This window comes from Oryctolagus cuniculus, chromosome 16 (genome assembly GCF_051225735.1).
Source record: "Oryctolagus cuniculus isolate XC-2025 breed Fujian yellow rabbit chromosome 16, ASM5122573v1, whole genome shotgun sequence".
NCBI classification, from domain to species: Eukaryota; Metazoa; Chordata; class Mammalia; order Lagomorpha; family Leporidae; genus Oryctolagus; species Oryctolagus cuniculus.
The window spans coordinates 77,918,146-77,937,663 of record NC_142882.1 but is presented as its reverse complement, the minus strand read 5'-3'; the positions used below and the strand labels follow the sequence as shown (position 1 = coordinate 77,937,663).

General features: G+C 41.9%; 1 protein-coding gene across 6 annotated transcripts in view; it reads left to right on the top strand.

Annotated features, from left to right (window-relative positions):
• The first annotated feature begins 8,296 nt into the window (after positions 1–8,296).
• The window catches only part of CASD1 (CAS1 domain sialic acid O acetyltransferase 1), a 56,307-nt gene continuing 45,085 nt past the window's right edge, over positions 8,297–19,518 (top strand). Inside the window, exons 1-3 of one of the 6 annotated variants that reach the window (XM_051852982.3) lie at positions 8,297–9,178; positions 17,073–17,169; positions 17,673–17,793. In XM_051852982.3, coding sequence (XP_051708942.3) covers positions 8,602–9,178; positions 17,073–17,169; positions 17,673–17,793 — 795 coding nt within the window. In that variant the 5' untranslated portion in view covers positions 8,297–8,601. The remainder of the gene's footprint in view (positions 9,179–17,072; positions 17,170–17,672; positions 17,794–19,518) is intronic. The other 5 variants (XM_051852983.3, XR_016222790.1, XM_089315761.1 and 2 more) reach the window with 5 other exon arrangements.

Below are 19,518 nucleotides of genomic sequence, written 5' to 3'. Positions count from 1 at the left end.
AAAGCATTTAATCAAATATGGAAAGCCTATCATCTTGCCTACAAATCTCACCCAAGAAAATGGGCTTCTTGTACTGCTGAAGTCCCACAGGTGGTGAGCAACAGGCTAGGAACTTCAGTGTACCTATAGACTTCAAATAGAAAAGAAGTCACCCAAATCCATAAGTTATGAAGGTAAAATCATGGTGGACAGATTTTCTTGGGCTTGGTTTCCTTGTCTTGAAAGAGAAGGGGAAAGAAATAGTGGAGGCTTCTAAATTATTGAATCCCATCTTCCTTACTGAAGTCATCTAGCAGAATTTAGTTCTTCAGCCTTTGTAGTAAATCAATGTTGAGTGCTCAAGGAAGCATACAGAATTATTTAATACCTCTTGTTGAGCTATGTAAACAATCAGGCCATATAATGAAACTATTCTTGTGTGTGTGTGTGTGTGTGTGTGTGTGTATGAGAGAGAGAGAGAGAGAGAGAGAGAGAGAGAGAGAGAGAGAGGAGAGAGAGATAGGAAGGAAGGGGGGAGAGAAAAGAGTGGGAGGGAGAGGGAGAGAGAGATCAACAATAATCTCCAGAGGTTATTTATGATCAACAGAGGAGACTTTCAAACAAAATTACTTAAAAGTTGGAAATAAAGTATAAAAGGGAATTGGTAAAAGAGGGGTTCCTTTGGTGCCATACTGAGTTATGTTTTCTTTAAAACAGGTTCAACCAAGGATTATTTAATTATCCCGGAGATGTGTCTGTATGTGACTTGGCTATATTCTGCTAATTAGATATCCAGTCTCTATGACACATAAATTTACTTGTAGATATACAGTGGTAGAGGGCAATTCAAGAACAACTGCTCATGAATTTACCAGTGACAATGAAGTTTGAAGGAGGAAAAAAAGAATTTTTTTATTGAGCATCACTCGAATGTCAAGAACTATATGTTCCTCATTTAGTCATAAAAACAACCTTGAGTGACAGGTGTTATTATCTTCACTTTACAAGTAAGAAGTTGAAGTTCAACAGGTAAAATGATTTGCCATGTTATTTAGCTAGTAAATGGTAGATACAGGTGTCAAATCCCAAATGTTCTTTTAAAACCTACGCTCTTTTTACTACATTATTCTACCCCCATAGTAAAAACTTTTTTTAACGACCACAAAGTTATACCTGCCACTTTTGCTAACTGAAAATGATATCTAAATGTCACCAAAAATATGCTAGTTAGGAAGGTGGAATTTTACGATGAGAAATGTAAGTATATGTTCTGGGTGCAGGGAGGGGAAGATCGATGAGTCATCGCTTGCAACCCACTAAGTGTTTAGTAGAAGATTGCTCTTTGTCATCTAGCTAGATGGCAATTAGGAGTGTGTGAGACAAAGTATCCCTTAAGAAAAATCCACTAAAGAATAAATCATTTAAAGTGCTTTACAGACATTACCTAATACATTTTCCCACATCCCTGTGAGCTACACAGCTCTACCCAAAAAGCAATCCTAATTTGTTTACAGACATTCAAAGGTGATCTAGTGTAAAGCGAAAGGCCAAGACTGCTAACAGCATTAGACTTACCTAAGCCCTAGGGCAGTTGGGGACATTTCAGCTAAAACACCGCTAAGTTAATTAACCTCTACTGTTTTCCTTCGCCTGCTTAATGAAAATGTCAGTACCTTTCAGGCCACGACGCTGTGAAACTGGGTATATCACTTAGAATTCTCTTTTCCCCTTCAAATTGCCCCTACCCTGGTCTGACCAATGGTTAACATCCTTCACCTAAGACACAATGGAGCCTATTCATAGTCACCTTCCCCCAGGGACACAGGGACTTTGGCAAAGCAGTGAACTGTGAACTCCCAGCTACTTTCCACCGACTGTTCTAAGGAGAGCAGAGTTTGTCTTAGCCTTTGAGGGTGACCCAGGACAACATACTTGCCCCACTACCATTCCTCTCCACCCTTTTGTTTAACTCATTGATGAAAAACATTGATTTCACCTGAAAAAGGTGTGCAGCTTGGGAACACAGTGGGTGATGATATACATTTTGTATTTCTGTCCTGGGGAAAGGGTAGTAAGGATGGTGAGGTAGGGCAGAGTTTCCTATATAAAAATTTAGTATGAGTTGTACTTTCTAAGATTTGACTTGGAGACCTATCTGACTGCGAACAAGAATACACTGAAGCGATAGTGTGATGCTATTTCCTAAGCTTGTTCCTACTGGATCTTTACCACATCAGTAAGTGGTCCCCGAAGCCACGAGTGTTTGGACCAGAACCAGAAGTCAACCTTGATTCTCCCTCTCCCTCACCTCCCATGGGAAGTCCATCTGTGACAATGGTCAATTTGACCTCTAAAATCCATCTCCAGTCTGTCCACTTTCCCTCATCTCCTCAGCTCTCACCATTGCTGAAGAGTCTGCGACAAATGTGGCCACCGGAGCAGGAAGTGTGTCCTCTGAAGTGGATTTGATTAACCCTACAGTTGAGAGACTAAAGGAAAAATAGAAGCTTAAAAAGAATGTGCTTATCATAAGTAGAGAATTTAGAAAGGATAAAAGACTTAAAGTTGAATCTCAAGCACTTTTAATCTGAAGATAAACAGGACATGTACGAATATAGACTAAATTCCAAATGATTAGTGATATTCTGTGTCATTTTTTTCAAGGTGAAATATTAAAAGTTTTTAAAAATGACTAAAATGTATAAGAAAATATTGAATGATTATTGAATCATAGAAGCATTTTAAAGAATTTCTTAAATCTACTTTTTTATTTTAGTTTTTAAATAGTTGAGTAAGTACAATTTGGAATTTTTTTTTTGTTTTGGGCACATACACTTAATCAAAGGATCTAAAAGCTGATGTTAAAATTTACTGTGATGAATATAAGTCTTTTTCAATCTTCTAAAAGAAACTAATCCCTCATTTAGACAAGCAAAAATTCTGTTTAGAGAATATTTCTCCACTCCATACTCTTAAAAATTCTAAGAAAAGTATTTCAATTTCTTCCACTCTTCTTCATTAAATGATCTTTAATCTAAATTTAAGAAATATTAATATTTAGAAGCTTAAGAAACAGCCATAGATCTGGCCTTGTGGTATAGCAGGTCAAGCCACAACCAGCAATGCCACCAACCCATCGGAGCACTGGTTCAAGACCTGCCTGCTCTATTTCCAATCCAGCTCCCTGATATTGCACCTGGGAAAGCAGAGGAAGATGGTCTAAATGCTAGAGCCCTTGCCACCCACCTGGGAGACCTGGGTGGTGTTCCAGGCTCCTATGTTCAGTCTGGCCCAGTCCTGGCTTTTGTGGCCATTTAAGGAGTGAACCAGCAAATGGAAGACAATCTCTCTCTCTCTCTCTCTTTCTCTAACTCTGCCTTACAAATAAATACATTTTTTAAAAAAGATCATCAAGGCTTTCACAAAGATATAAAACTTTTATTAAATCTATTAACTATCGAGGGATCATCAAGATGGTACAACTGATTCAAAGGAAAAATCTAAAGAACCATACACTTATGAGTTAGCAGGAATGGTGAAATAAATATGCTTAATGGATGTACAACTTCACATCTGTTCTATACACACAGAGCAATAATCAGCTGAATCTCAAATGAGATACAATTTGCATTTCTATGGATGAGAATAATTTGCATTACTGTAAGTATTATATAATTTACAGCAATGCAAAATAAAGGGCACAGAGACTCCATAGAATCAGGTCATCTAGACAATGCTCAGTTTTCCACTGAAGATAACCACAATATTTTCATCTTTTTCAAAGTCTTTTACAAGTTTTCCTAACAAGTAATACAAAAAAGACTAAGTCCCTGTGCCCCAATCCATAAAAGCTGGAGGAAAGGGAATAAAGAAAGGAAAAATAAAAATAACTGAGTAGATTATAAGGTGCAGTGGTATATTCCTCAAAAGTAGAACTGATAATTACCCAATACATACAATATGTACAAGTAGAAAAAAGATAACTGTTCTGAGTGGTGCCTGTGCTGGATGCATACTTAGGAATAGATAGAAAAAGACGGCTATGAGAAATCACAAGAGAAAAAGAAACGTAGCATGTGTTTAAAGAAGAAATATTCTAAATAAGCAGACTAGGAAATGTGGGGGACAGTATTTCAAGCTAAGGGAATGGTAAGAGAAAAGACGGATATATAGGTAATGTCCTTGCCTTGCAGTTTAGCATGTTTGGACGAAATGAGAGCTGCAAGGAAAGAGAAATTTAAGACAAACCAGACACACTGAGATGTTGGTATCATTTTCCTCCAATAAAGAGCTATCAAAATTTTAAACCAGGGAAGTGACAAGATCAAATATAAGTCTTGAAGAGAGAATTCTGGTACCAATTTGAAAACAAGAATTGAAGAAATGTGGAATTAGAAGCAAGGAGGCCAGTAGAAGCTTGTTGCAACGGTCTGGAGCCTAAACCAGCATGCTGAGGAGAAGGGGGGAGGGGGATTTGATAATTCATTAGGCAAGTGATTCCATTTTTTAGACAGTGCACCCATATCAGCTAAAAAGTTGAGCATGCGCCCCTCTAATTTACACATATTCAGTTATAAATTATAAATTGCTCTCATTTATTAATATAATACATGTAATTTGAAACATTCACACATGCTCACAAATCATTTGCTCTCAAAGAATAAGACTTAACTCATGTTTTAGATGTTTGATTTACAAATGTCTTGCTAATTTTGATGGTTCTATGTCAGTGGCAACTCACATCTCAAGGCACTGTGCACTTCTAGCAAGATCTATACTTGACAATGAGTGGATGTAAATTCTCACTCCAGTTTTGATAATTTCATCTTTTGCTGATTTCTCACAGATTTAAGTGGCCATCAGTCATAATATATATGATAATTTCTTCCTTCTTTTTTGCTGATTTCTGGCAGATTTAAGTGTTTATCATATATATGATAATTCCATCATTTTTTGCTAATTTCTTGCAGACTTAAGTGCTCATCACATATGTCAGATTATGATTATTTATATATACATACATACATGCACACCTTTTTTAAACAATGTAATGTAAAAAGATTATAAATACCTCATATTCAGAGACAATTCCATTCTACAGATTCTTGTATACTAGTACTATGAGTAGAATCATCTTCAATTCACAGTTCCCTGATAAATTTTGAAATAATTTTACATTCTGGGAGTTTAAATCTGAGTAGATAGTACAGTGTTAATCCATTTGATGGGCTCATAGGCACAGTCTGTTGAAAGTGAACAAATAAATGGATCATTGTCAACCCCTCCACAATTGCAATTCCCTCTCTTTCCTCTGTAACTGAACTTGACATGATTCAACATGTAGACCAAGTCAGGGTACCAACAGTAATTCTTACATTAAATATTTTTAATTTTGACTTATTTGAGAGACAAAAATAGAAAGAAAAAAAAAAAAGAAAGGAAGGAAGAAAGCAAGCAAGTGGGGAGCTGCAATCCCCTGGTTCACTAGTAGTTCACCACTCAAATGCTAGTAATGGCTAAGGCTGGGCTAAGGCAAAAGCTGGGAACCAGAAACTCAATCAGGTCTTCCATCTGGGTAGCAGGAACCCAATTACCAGAACTACCATTGCTGCCTCCTAGGATCTGCACTGGCAGAAAGCTGGAGTCCACGGACAGAAAAAGGAATCAAACCCAAGTACTCTGAGCGTGATGGATACAGGCATCTTAACCTGCTGTTAAATGGCTGTTTCCTTCATATTAGGATAAATGGCTGTTTATCCTAGGATAAATGGATGTTTCCTTCATATTATATATTAATGAAATCGTATTTACTGTAGTTAGGAATTAGGTATAAACAGCAGCCTTAAAATTTTGTTCTGCCTATCCTTACTGTGAAATAAGGAGAGGGAATTCGTGAGATCAGAGTCTCAAACCAATGATACTGATATGATCAAGCCCACAGATGAAAATTACAGCTTTGGGAAAGGGAGAGGAATTTTTCTTTAGGTCAGAAGGGAAGAGATAAAAGTGTAGAAATCTGCTTTAAAGTAGTTCAGTGGAGAGAGTTTCTGTCAGATGGTTTGCTTCTTTCTCTCTCAGATAATCAGGAAGTGAAGCAACAGGAATGGAAACTGGCAATAGGAGTGGACTTCAGGGACATACCTGAGGCAGAAGAATTAGGGAGGAAGTACAGGCCAAAAATCATGCCTCTAAGAAGGTAACAGGAAGGAGACAAAGAGGGGACAATGTATCTGAGAGTTATTTAGAGGAGAGCAAAGATGACTCAAAAAGTTGCTTAGATGACTGCATTCATGGGGGAAAGATGAAGTACATGGGTCAAAAGCAGGACTCTAATAAATCTTGCTTTTAAATCTCAAAAAAAAGTAGATAAAGGAAAGAAAGGAAAGTGTTGGGTTGGTTTTAGAAATGGTAAGTATTAAGTATCTGAGGGATATACCTGTAGAGAGATCCAGTAGGGAGATGGTTCTCCAGTACCAATGAAGAGATAAATATGGACTGAAATAATCAGAGGGGTGTGTGTGTAAGATAAGCGATCCTATGGGGGTGAAAGAACCACAAAGTAATGGCTAACAGACCCAAAGAGCACTTAGGAACAGCCAGAAGTGGGCTGACAACAGATGCCTTCTTGGTACCATTATTTAAAGGAGGGATCCAGAGAAGATCCAGAGAGGAGGGAAAACCCCGAGGATGGGTAGGTAGATGGTTGGATACCGAATAAGAAAAACGGCAGTGTCAGATGGTAGAAAATGGCCCAGGAAGACAGAGAACACACAGCATCCTTTGGCACTAACAAGGGGTCATGTCACAAAAACCTAGGAACAACGGAGCTGGCGGAGGAGAGAATGGGAGTGGAGCAAGTGAAAGCCACAACTCAATGCTACTCTTTAGACGCCTGTCAGTGGAGGAAGGGATGGGGAAGAAAACACGCAGCATCAGAGGGTCAGTCCACGGATGTTCTTCGTTAAACAGAGAAATACCTTGGTGAAGGGCAACCAGCCAGGAGAAAGGCAGAGCTGAAAGAGGACACAGACAGGGGATGACGGAGGTGAAGCGTAAAGACAGAAGCAGCAAAGCCTCCAAGAAGAGGGACAGGAAGAGATCCACAGTGCAGGCTGAGGTTACCATTAGGCTACAGGGAAGAGGGGGAAAAAAAGAGGTTCACAAGCTATTTACAATATTTCAGGGAGCCTTATGGAAATTGCAATTAAATAAAATGTCAAGTTTCTTTACTTTTGGCAGGCATTGAATCAACCCTGTGGGCTAACAGCGGTTATTGAACGCTGATCAGAAATTCTAATTTGCTGCTGATGACATCACAGGAATATTGAGGATGTGATTGGCGGGCTATATATTGTTAGCAGAGTTATTTATCTGGTTTTTACAATATCTGATTTAATTCTTCCAGCACAGGCTCAACCTCAGATCCGAAGAATGACAGCCAAAATTGTGCGACCATTGGCAGGGAACGGCGCCTAAGTGTTTGTACACTTATTTAACTTTATTGCTTATTAGCATTACACGCGTGACAGTGATATATGTGATTTCATTTAAGTGACAAAATCTTGTGAGATATGAAATCCAATGGCTGCAAATATAATAAAAAGCCTTTGGATGAAAAGAAATGGGATTGACTAGACAAGATCTCGACAGTCCCTTCATAGCTAACGATCTATAATTTTAAGAGGGGTGGCCCTTAGGCACTTCAGAAAGGGCTGAATGGGAAAGTTGCAAGGCATACCCGCCACCCCATCTGTTGGAAGAAAGATAAAGGACAAAATGGGCAAACGCGGGGGCAACCTTCGGGGCTGTCGGCCACACTTTTTTTTTTTTTTTGTACACATTTAGTTTTATTGTAACAAAGCAACTTGTACACTTTTAACGTTTAAAACTGAGCATCTTTCTTTTCCAGTGAAACAAAAAGAAAATTTAAAAATAAACAGGAACAAAATTACAATAGAGAATGTCAATTCCAAATAAGATCCTACAGGTTCTGCTGATTCTCCCATCGAGTGGCAGGGCTCAAGTCATCATTAGGAGAGAATTTTATTTAAAAGTGTCATCTTCAACTGCAAGGATGTCCGTTAAACATCACAATTAAACATTTGGCCACACTTTTTAAAGAGCTGATTTTTTGGTTTGCTTTTGTTTTTGGCGCATCCGCCTAGCAGACCTCAGTGCAAACCCGTCTGAGAACCGTGCCCTTCTGAGCGACGCCCACACGAAGTCGGGCTCCCCGTGCGCCTTCGCCCACGGGGAACTGGGCAAACGGGTCATTCACAAGAAGACAAAGTTCCCAGAGAACCGGAAGGGCTGAGTCCCGGGCTGGGGGCTAAGAAGGCCTCCAGACCCAACACCTGGCAAGCGAGCGCCAAGGGCAGCCAGACTGGCCCGGCAGGTCGGCACGGCCCGACTCAAGTCCCCGGAGCGGAACGTTGGGGTGGCCTTTGCATCCCGCGGGGCGGGTTCTGGGCACTAGGGCGTGATAGGGAAGGAGGGCGCCGGGCGATGTGTACTTTTCTCCCGGAACTGTAGCTCTATTGCCCCAACCTGGGCTCAGGTAGGGGCCACTTCACCAGAAGACCGGGCAGGGCACGCCTCTGGGCCCCTCGCCTCAGCGACCCCATGGCTCTGCTGCTGCCGCCCGCCGCCGCCGCCGCCGCCCGCGACCCCGTGACCCCTGAGGGCCGCTCGGGGCCGGTGACCCCGGAGCCCTGGGCATCCGGAGGCCCCTCGCAGGCGCAGCCGCTACTAAGGCAGGAGGCTAACGAGGAGGAGGAGGAGGAAGGGGAGGAGACAGGCGTTCGGGGCGCCTGGGGAACCGGCACGGCGGAGCAGCGGCGGCGGGGCTGGGGGGAGGCCGCCGAGGCGGCCGCGGCCGAGGAGGGGCAGGCGGAGGCCGGGGGCGCCGCGGCGGCGGGGTCAGGCTCCCCGGCGAGTGGCGCGGGTGGCGGCCGCGAGGGCTGGCCGTGGGTCCTGGGCTGGCTGCGGCGGCGGCAGCCCCAGTGCTGCCCCTGTGCGGCGCCCCTTCCCCGCTCCGCCGCGCACTGTTGTCATGGAGGAACCAAGATGGCGGCTCTGGCCTACAACCTGGGCAAGCGAGAGATCAACCACTACTTCAGCGTGAGGAGCGCCAAGGTGCTGGCGCTGGTGGCCGTGCTGCTGCTCGCGGCGGGCCACCTCGCCTCCCGCCGCTACCGAGGTGAGCGGGCCCTCCCCCTGCCCGGGCCGGCCGGGGGAGGCGGCGACGCGGCTGCGGGAGGCCGCCCCCCGCGCCCAACACCGCCCACGCGCGCGCGGCCTCCGGCCCGCCCGCCCGCCAGCCGGCCCGCGGGGGAGGTGCTGCCCCCTCGTGCCCCCGGCGGCCCCGCGGCCGGCCGCGCCCCCGGCGGACCCCAGGCAGGGCCAGCCGCCCGCGTCGGGGCCTGGCGCGCGGGGCGGCCGGGGTCCGGCTCCTGCGGGAGACAGGCTCGGGGAGCCTTGCCAGGCCCCGGGCTCGGCGCCTGGGTCGGCCGGGCCGCCCTCGGGGGGCTGCCCGGGGCACGCGTGGGCCGAGGCCACCCTGCCGGGGGCACCTGCGCCAGGAGCGCGGTCTCAGGGTCCGGCTCTTTTGGCTTTGTTTAGTGCGAGGCCTCTGCCCAGTCGCAGCAGGGCCGAGCTGTTGGACAGCGGCAAGGGCCGTCCCGTCTTCCTTTGCCAAAAAGGCGACAGCTGGCCAGAGATGGCCCCGGAGCCAGAGGTGCCCCCTCGCCTTTGCGAGTCAGAAGGGTTTCAAGGGTTCGGGTTGCACACTTTTTACAAACCAAGGCACTGGGGCAGGTGTTTGAAAACCAGTTCTGGGCTGACAGCAGAAGTGGGCAGTGAAGCCAAGTTGCAAGCAGTTTGGGAGTAGGCCTTCAAGCCTTGGGTGTTGGAATCGGTGTGGTGGGGAAAAGGAAGTCTGACCTCCTTATTTCAGAACAAATTCTCTTTCAGTGATGAAGGGATATTTGCTTGTCCTCGTTGATTGATTCTTTTTACAATTTTCACTGTGTAAAAATGCCAGTAGGAAAGTGGCTGAGAGATGGAGAATACTAATGATGGGATCTTTGGAGTACTATTCAAAGCCGTTATGTGGCCCACTCTTGGTGACTGGGCGATCGATTAGCCCAGATGGAAAGTGCACATTAACGCTGTGCCCGTTTAACTTCACGCCCACTTTGGCAAGCTATCTGGAGAATGGCCTGCAGGTACCCGGCACCTTGGTCAATGTTGCTGCTTTGTTTTCCCCAACTCTTGAGGGTTAAAAATAGCATACTGCAGTACCCTACTGGATGAGCAGCTCTTAATAGAATTCTTCTAAACTGTTAGGAAAAGATGGATTCTTTATACTCTTTTGGTCTTCTTCCTCCTCCAGGCCTCTCCAGGCCAAGGCCTTCCAGGGCCTCGCAGATGGCAGCCATGTGGTCGGGTCTGGCTTGGGTCTAGTCCTTTCTTTCATGTGCAAATAAAACTAGCAATGTTGATGCATTGGTTTGGGGTAGTTTTGAGGAAATACTTGTTTTTCACTGCTATTAATCATTGTGTGCTTCTTTGGTATGATATAACAATAATCTAACTCAGTTTTGTGTTTGTGATAGCAGTAGAGATAAATTTATAATGAGTGCTCTTTTCCTGAAGGTAGATATTTAGTTTCTGTTTTGATTGGTTTTTTTGCTTTTGATCAGCACAGAATACTGATTCTTACATTTAGATTATATATTTCATCTTATCAAGATCTGTCATCAGCAGGGAGAACAGAATGTCAGATGGGATTTTATGAGTCAGTGTAGCAATCTGGGGTTGTTTGTGAAGCCTCCTCCAGAAGCGAGTCATCAGCTTCATAGGTACTTTAGTGTCTTGAGTGTGAAGCAGTACACCTGGCATGTGTGCTTGCCCAGGCTGAATGTCAAGAACTTAGGAAAAATAAACATCTTGCAAGGAACATTTTCACCATCCTCATACTATGGCATTGTCGAACCAAGTCAGGTACAATGCCCGTCACTAAAAGATATCCGTGCATTTGAGCTACCCCATGCATCTTTAGGGTAAGAAAGGACTTTGTATTAGATGAAGGGGGTTAGATTGGGTGTTAGGATCTTGGACGGGTTTCTGTGAGTGTGCCTCAGGCAAGGTAGGGTGACTGCAGTATTGAGTACACATGTTCCACGTCTCTTACTTTACCACTACAGGAAGTACAAGAAGGAACTACACACTACAGAAAGTAAAGCTTGGCCAATGCTGAGTGCTAACACTGAACCCTTATTATGTCCAGGCGCTGTTCTACTAAAGGCGAATGTTTCAGCTCATCTGCCTTTACAACATACTCTGAGGGAGATACGATTATCATATTTCACCCCCCCCATTCTCATTTTTAACATCTCTGTAATCAGGATGAGTCTTTAAAACTTTGATTGCATGTCAAAGTTTAATTGGTGACATTTTTTCTTATTATGACATAAAATAATGATATGTCTTATAATCAGTGGCCTTGGATTCCGTGAATTACACTATTATTTACATTTTAAAGATGAGGCATGAGAGGGTATGGAAATCACGTGAGGATGTGCAGCTACATAGAGTTTAGAGCCCGGTCTGTCTGCCCATGCCATTGCCTTCTGGTCAGCCTTTCTCAGCGCTTCTTGGTGGTTGGGAAGTGTAGACAGTTTAGTGGGACAGCACTTTCTAGGGGAGGGGACGTGGATTAAACAATTTAGAAACACAGATTGAACCTCCACAAAAACTCAGTGCCTGCCATGAGTTTTTTGTTTGTCAGCCAAGAGGTAATCTTCTAAAAGTTGTAAAACTTCGAAATCCGAACCAGACCTACTTGTGGTTACCTGTGTTTTCCTTATCCTTCCTAAACTCCAGGCTCATAGTCTAAACATGCTGCCATTTTAGATATCTCACAGCTATCTGATTTGCTCTGCCTTCAGAGACCTCATACTCTGGAAAAAAGTCAGTGTTTTTTCTTCAAGGCCTAGTTCAAATGTCACTACCACAGAAGTGGGGATTAGGAATTTAGTTCTGCTATAGCAACTTGGACCTACTTAATCTTGTTGTATTGTGGTAATTGGTACCTGCCTCCTCCACACAGACTGTGAGCTTCTACAAGTATCTTATTCATCATTAGATCATTAGACCCTGACACACAGTAGGAACTCCATAAATCACTATTGGATAAATAGACTTCATAGTCTTTATTTTCTTCCATTTCCCTCCCTGCATTTGATTCTTTTGTGATTTTTATTGAATTTAGTGTTGTAATCTCAATTTTAGGAACTACGGTGGAGTGTTTTATTGCATTATTAATATTTTCACACAACAGAGTACAATGACATTTATAAAATAATTACTATCAACTATAATTTTTCTAACTTTTACCAATCTCCAACATTCCTGAATTTTAAAATGTCTATTAGTAGTGGAATTATAGATTAAAATACATCATTTCTGGGGCAACAGGCCAGTATCTGTAGTAGTAAGTATGGTTCCAATCTGGATAAGCTTTAATTTTTAAGTTGATAAAGTTAACTTGCTTCAGATGTCTTAAAGTTGTGGAAATTGAATGCCTTTCTGTCACCAAGGATATTAAATGCCAGTGTTAAATATTTCTGCATGCTTTGGAGAAAAATAAGTTGAATGTTTCAGAATTTTAAGAAAGCCACCCTTGGTCTCATAGCCTTTTCTTTCTTTGACTGCTGGAAGGATCCTGGTGTCTATGACACCATTTGTGGTGAGTGCCTCCTAGCTTGTCTAAAGAAAATTTGAATGTTGGTTTCCAGTACAGACTGAAGTACAACTAACTGGATTTTAGGCAAACAAAATACTCTACAAGCCAAATTGTAAACTTTATGATCTGGGGTGTTCAGGGCTTGCAATAGAAAACACACAGTTTGAGTTAAGATGATTCAGCCTTTAGAAACAGTGTGTCAGAGGCATCCCATTCAAACCAAAATACAAGTTGTGATCTACTTAGGACATCAGGTTTTTCTTTAGTTGTTGCTTTTGTGTGTTTAGCTTGTTCTGTTTGCTTTCTTGCTTATTCTGCTGGCTTTTTAAAGTATCTTTCTATTGTAGAAAAGTCATGCATAAAAATCTGAGAATGTAAATTGATAAACCAAATTCTTACACTTAAGAGAATGGAATAAAGAGGAAGTTAGCTATTCATTTAAATGATCTTAGTGTTGGAGATAACTGAAGTAGCTTTAGTTGCTTTTATATTGTGTTCCTAGCCTGATTTATCTGAACACTCGGCAACTTTCACCTCACCTTGGTTACATTAAAGTAGCTATCAAAATTATAGTAGGCAATTAAGAATAATGGCCGGGGATTTGGTTTTGGGTAAATTTGGAAAGGATAATACATGCTAGCAGATATTTATAAATAGTTATGATACATAAAAAATACAGCATATTATTTTATTTTAGCATATTAGTTTACATTTAGTGATTTGATACAAAGTAATTTTTTTTCTTGAGAAATTATTTAATAGTATGGAATTTTGTGGAGCTTTCTATATCAGGTTAATTTATTTTTAATCAGATTATGATAGTATTTATTATTACAACTAAAGCCATCCTTGTCTTTCTGGTTGTGTGGTTAGCAATTCTTCTACTTCTCTAATAATTTTTTATGTTGGATTCTCTCTGCTAAAATAACTGGTAGAGTTTCTGTCTTCTGCCCAGACCCAGCTTATATGACACAGAAACTGTTTAATTCAGCTCAAGCAACGCTTATAGAAAAACTTTACATTATGAAATTTATTTAGAAGAGTGATCATCAATTAGCATTCAGTAGCAAATTGAGATTTTCTTTCTTGGAAAGACCAGTAGTCTCTATAGTACTGTCTGTGTAGTCTTCTTGGTTGGTGACAACTCTAGTCTATTTTCCTGTGGAGAAAGAACTTTGTGGCCGGCACCACAGCTCACTTGGCTAATCCTCCGCCTGTGGCACCGGCACCCCGGGTTCTAGTCTCGGTTGGGGCGCTGGGTACTAGTCCTGGTTGCTCCTCTTCCAGTCCAGCTCTCTGCTGTGGTTGGCTGCTCCATTTCTAATCCAGCTCCCTGCTAATGTGCCTGGAACAGTGGAAAATGAGTGAAGCACTTGAGCCCTACCACCCATGTGGAAGACCTGAATGGAGTTCCAGCCACTGGCTTTGGCACTGTGGCCATTTGGGAGGTGAATCAACAAATGGAAGGCTTTCCCTCTTTCTCTCTCCCCACCCTTTCCTCCCTTCGTTCCCACCTCTCTCTCTCCTCTCTCCTTCTGTAACTCTGCCTTTTTCTTTAAGAGGCAAGTAAAATGGAAAAAGAAAAGCTGATGGAGCCCACAGAATTAATACCTAATTATTGGCAAATTATAGTTTTTTTGGAAAATAGATGTGTTTCTAACTTTTAATTTGGTTTAACAGATGTGTTTGAACAGCTAGAAATGCTGTACAGGTGATTTTCTTCCTAAATTCTAAATTTTTATTAGTTTTTTGCAGGATTTTACTATGTGGCCACTATAAAAGAATGCTGTTTTAAGAGAAATAACTTAATTGTATGCCTGGAGTCCTTTTTACTCAACTTTGGTTTATTTATGTAGCTTAATTTTGTTTTTTAGAACTAGAATTAGTTTTTAACAATTAAAAAGAATTAAGAACTAATTATTTATGGTTTACTTAAAGACAAGTTATTAAAACCATCAAAAGGCCCGCGCCGCGGCTCACTAGGCTAATCCTCCGCCTTGCGGCGCCGGCACACCGGGTTCTAGTCCCTGTTGGGGCGCCGGATTCTGTCCCAGTTGCCCCTCTTCCAGGCCAGCTCTCTGCTGTGGCCAGGGAGTGCAGTGGAGGATGGCCCAGGTGCTTGGGCCCTGCACCCCATGGGAGACCAGGAAAAGCACCTGGCTCCTGGCACCTGCCATCGGATCAGCGCGGTGCGCCGGCCGCAGCACACCGGCCGCGGCGGCCATTGGAGGGTGAACCAACGGCAAAGGAAGACCTTTCTCTCTGTCTCTCTCTCTCACTGTCCACTCTGCCTGTCAAAAAATAAATAAATAAATAAAATAAAACCATCAAAAAATTCCCAAAATTCCTACTTAAGCTACATATGTAATCACAAAATTTCGATAACCAATATCTTGCTTTCATTTTCCAGTTTTCCACTAATAATTGTTTCACTTTTCTTCCTGTTCTATTTTGAATTTATGACCCCAGAGGAATGACACTGTCAGTATTTATGCACCCCTGTATTAGGTTGGTTTCACCTTTTGTCTGTGTTTCGACCAAATCAGAGAATAACGTCTCTGAAAAGAGAGGTGTGCTCTCCTTTCAATATCTCTGGATTTCCGCTCTCTATATCTGAGTATCTCAATGCTGTTTCTGTTCTATAGTGTTCCTCTTGCCAAACTAGGTTACACAGGACACAAAAGTTTGCTAGTTATGGAACTTTGTGTGTTTTTTTTTTTTTTTAAGATTTATTTATTTATTTGAAAGGCAGAATTACAGAGAGGCAGAGGCAGAGAGAGAGAGAGAGAGGTATTCCATCTACTGGTTCCCTCCCCAGGTGGTAGCAATGGCTGGAGCTGTGCTGATCCGAAGCCAGGAACCAGGAGCTTCTGCCAGGTCTCCCATGCTGGCGCAGGGGCTCAAAGACTTGGGCCGTCCTCCACTGCCCTCCCAGGCCATAGCAGAGAGCTGGATCGGAAGTGGAGCAGCTGGGACTCAAACCGCGCCCATGTAGGATGCTGACACTGCAGGTGGCAACTTTACCCACTACGCCACAGCGCCAGCCCTGGAACTTTGTGTTTAAAATCAGCTTTCTACAGTTCATGTACTATGTATAATAATGGCTAAAAAGCAAGTCATTTCCAACATCTTCTCTTTTATCCTTTAAGCTTTCCTTAGAAGTAGGAGTGATAAACAGATGTAAATGCTAGTTTGAAGTTCAAATGATGTCCCTAGAAAAAAAACTTGAAGCAGAAGGGACTACTAAACCAGTAGACTTAGCATTTGAGAGTTTGGAGTCTCTTACAGGGGGATGTATAACCGTTAGTGGCTCAAATCCTCTTATTTATTTATCTGAAAAGCAGAGTTACAGAGAGGAGATATGGATGACAGGGTCTCAAGCACTCAGGCCATCTTGCACCGCTTTCCCAGGCACATTATCAGGGAACTGGATTAGAGGTTGAGAAACTAGAGCTGGTACTGTGCTCATGTGGGATGCCAGCATTGCAGACTGCAGCTTAATCCTCTTGAATATTACATGCATAGTCATGGGTCAGTTAACAACAGCATTAGTTCTGAGGTTCTAAGAAACATGTCGTTAGGCTATCTCATCATTGTGTGCACATCATAAAATGTGCTTTCACAAACCTAGATGGTTTCGGGTAGTCACTCCATATAACCTCTTTATTCAACTGAGAGAGGTAGTTATCAAGATGTTTGAGGCTGCTACTGGGATAACTATACTATCTTATAGTAAATTTTGTTTAGTAAGTAGAGCACACTCTAAAATAACGATAAAAATAATAAAATAAAACAATGATAAAAGGCAAAGTAAGTGCATACTGTAATAAATAATAAACCAGTAACAATTGCTATGTCATTGCCATTTTCAAACACTGTATGTCATACATAATTGCATATGCTATTTTTTTTAAGATTTATTTTATTTATTTATTTGAAAGTCAGAGTTACACAGAAAGAGAAGGAGAGAGGCAGAGAAAGAGAGCGAGAGAGCGAGAGAGAAAGAGAGGTCTTCCATCTGCTGGTTCACTCCCCAGATGGCCCCAATGGCCAGAAACAGCAGCGCGGTAGGTTTGTTTAAACCTGCGACATCACAAACATGAAGAATTGCATTTTGCTCCAACATTATGAGGGCTGCAGTGCTAGCAGGTGATAAGAATTTTTCAGCTTGGTTAAAATATCGTGGTCCCACCATTATATATGCGGACTGATACTGACCAAAATGTCCTCATGTAGCCTATGGCAATATTATTATTTACAGTGCTTCTCATGAATGAATAACACGTACCTCAAAGGTGTAGTAGAGTATGGAAAGCTGTGTACTCTCTGTGTTTAATTATTACAGGCAATGATTCATGTGAATACCTTCTCTCAAGTGGCAGATTTCTTGGAGAGAAAGTTTGGCAACCTCACAGTTGTATGATGCACAAATACAAAATCAGGTAAAATTTCATCTTGTTGTTTGTTTTCCTTTTCATAGTGGATTGTATTATCTACTAGAGAGAGATTGTGGAAGTAGAGAGAGCACTGTACTTTTTTTCTATTTGGTGGCAGAGATTTGCTGACTGAGGGTAGAGGTGGAGCTGATCCACAAGCCCCTAAAAGCCGGAGAGAAAGGACTCTGGCCAAGTGTGAGGTTACCAGGCCCAAGGCAATAGCCCTGGAGCAAAGGATGCTTGCTTAGAGACTTGGATACTTCCCTTGTAGCTATAAAGCACTTAACACAGGTACATCTTAAACGCTTAATAACTGGGGTAGTTAGCAGTGAGAGTTAGCAATACCTACTGTGATGGCCTGGTACCTTAAACGAACCTGGCCTTCTCCTTCTAAAGCAACATAACCATATGTATGAGAATTCTGTGCAGCTTTCTTTATTAACCATGTATTTGAAGTGCCAATATATTGATTTTACTTATCTTAATTAATGTTTCTTTATTGATTTCAGTGAAGCAAAGAACTGCCTTGTTGATAAACATATTGCATTTATTGGAGATTCTAGAATTCGTCAGTTGTTTTATTCTTTTGTAAAAATAATTAATCCTCAGTTCAAAGAAGAAGGAAATAAGGTAAAAGTTGTCTGTTCCCTTCTGTAGTGTTTGGTTTTAGAGGGTGCCCGAATGAATAGTCAATAGGAGGAATGTGACTCTCGAAGTGAGTAACAGTAGGAACTGTGAATGTTTTACTTTAATTTTGGGAAAACTGAGGGGGAGGGGGTAATTTGCTATAATAGGGAACATAATAAAAACAAGTGGAGAGTATGGTATTAGTAGGGTTTTTATTAACTTAAACTTTTAAATGTCAGGAATCATAAATTCTTACCATGGAAAAACATTTAAGTAGACAGAGAAAATATTTCCTATTTTCCTGTTAATATTTTGCAGCCTCAATGTGTAATTTTATATCTTACTTTGTTTCTCTTCTGCTTATCACAGTTCACCATATTGTTATATCATCAACTTAAGTATCTTCTTAATGGCAACACACATTGAGTAGATGTGATATGATTTTGTATAACTGTCCCTTCTCTAGCTTTTTGTAGTTTTATAACATTTTTTTTGCAATAGAAAAGGGCATCTCCAATTACTTTGTGTGTAAATGTTGCTTGTTAGATACTTAGGATGGGATCTCTACAATGCAAACACTAAGCTAAAGAATATAAACAATAGGCCGGCGCCTCGGCTCTCTAGGCTAATCCTCCGCCTGCGGCACCAGCACCCCAGGTTCTAGTCCTGGTTGGGGTGCCGGATTCTGTCCCAGTTGCCCCTCTTCCAGTCCAGCTCTCTCTGGTGGCCTGGGAGTGCAGTGGAGGATGGCCCAAGTGCTTGGGCCCCTGCACCTGCATGGGAGACCAGGAGAAGCACCTGGCTCCTGGGTTCAGATCAGTGCGGTGCGCCAGCCGCAGCAGCCATTGGGGGGTGAACCAATGGAAAAGGAAGACCTTTCTGTCTGTCTCTCACTGTCCACTCTGCCTGTCAAAAAAAAAAAAAATAAACACTTAAAAAAAACTTGTTGATTAGATTACTGAGTGATTTCCATTATGCTCTGGTTAGCAGTGTATGTCGGAGCCTAATTCTCTGGGCTTTTCTGGTTTCAGATGAACAACAACACAATACATTTCTGCTATAGTTTCTGATTTGAAAAGTACATGCTTCTTTGAAAGCTATTGAAGATTACTATCTTTATGTGCATTAATTAGGTGGTTTTTCCTGGTGAATTCTCTCATCAAATTCCTCAGTTTGTACATTTTTTGTAAGATCCAGGTTCTAATCCCTGTTTTCAGGCAACACAGGACTGGGAGTGGGGAATGCAAAGGGGATAAAAATAAAAATATAAGAAAGTTCAAAGTTGCAGAAGAGGCAGCTCATGAATTCTTGATGAAAATCTACTTAGACCCAGCAACTTGCCCTGTAATAGAGGGTTGCAGAATTAGGGACATCACAGCTAAGTAACTCTTTACCAAGAGATAGTGGTACCCTATCTGAAATCTTAGGGACTGCTCCTTCTGAGAATACTGGAAAACAGGAAAGGCAACTCTGCGTTGTATTTGTTATCTGTGTTATTTTCCATCCTTATTTATACACACAGATTTATATAGAAGAGTCAGAACAATTTAAGGACATTAAATTATTTCTTAAAGTTTAAAAAATTGAAAAAGAATTTTCTGATTTCAAATAAATAGTTTAATTATTTCTGAGCTTAGAGTCATGTGATTTTCTGGAAATTGGAATAATAGATTGGGTAATAGTTGAAAAAGCTGTAATGGTTTAGTCCATAGACTAAAGTATATACTA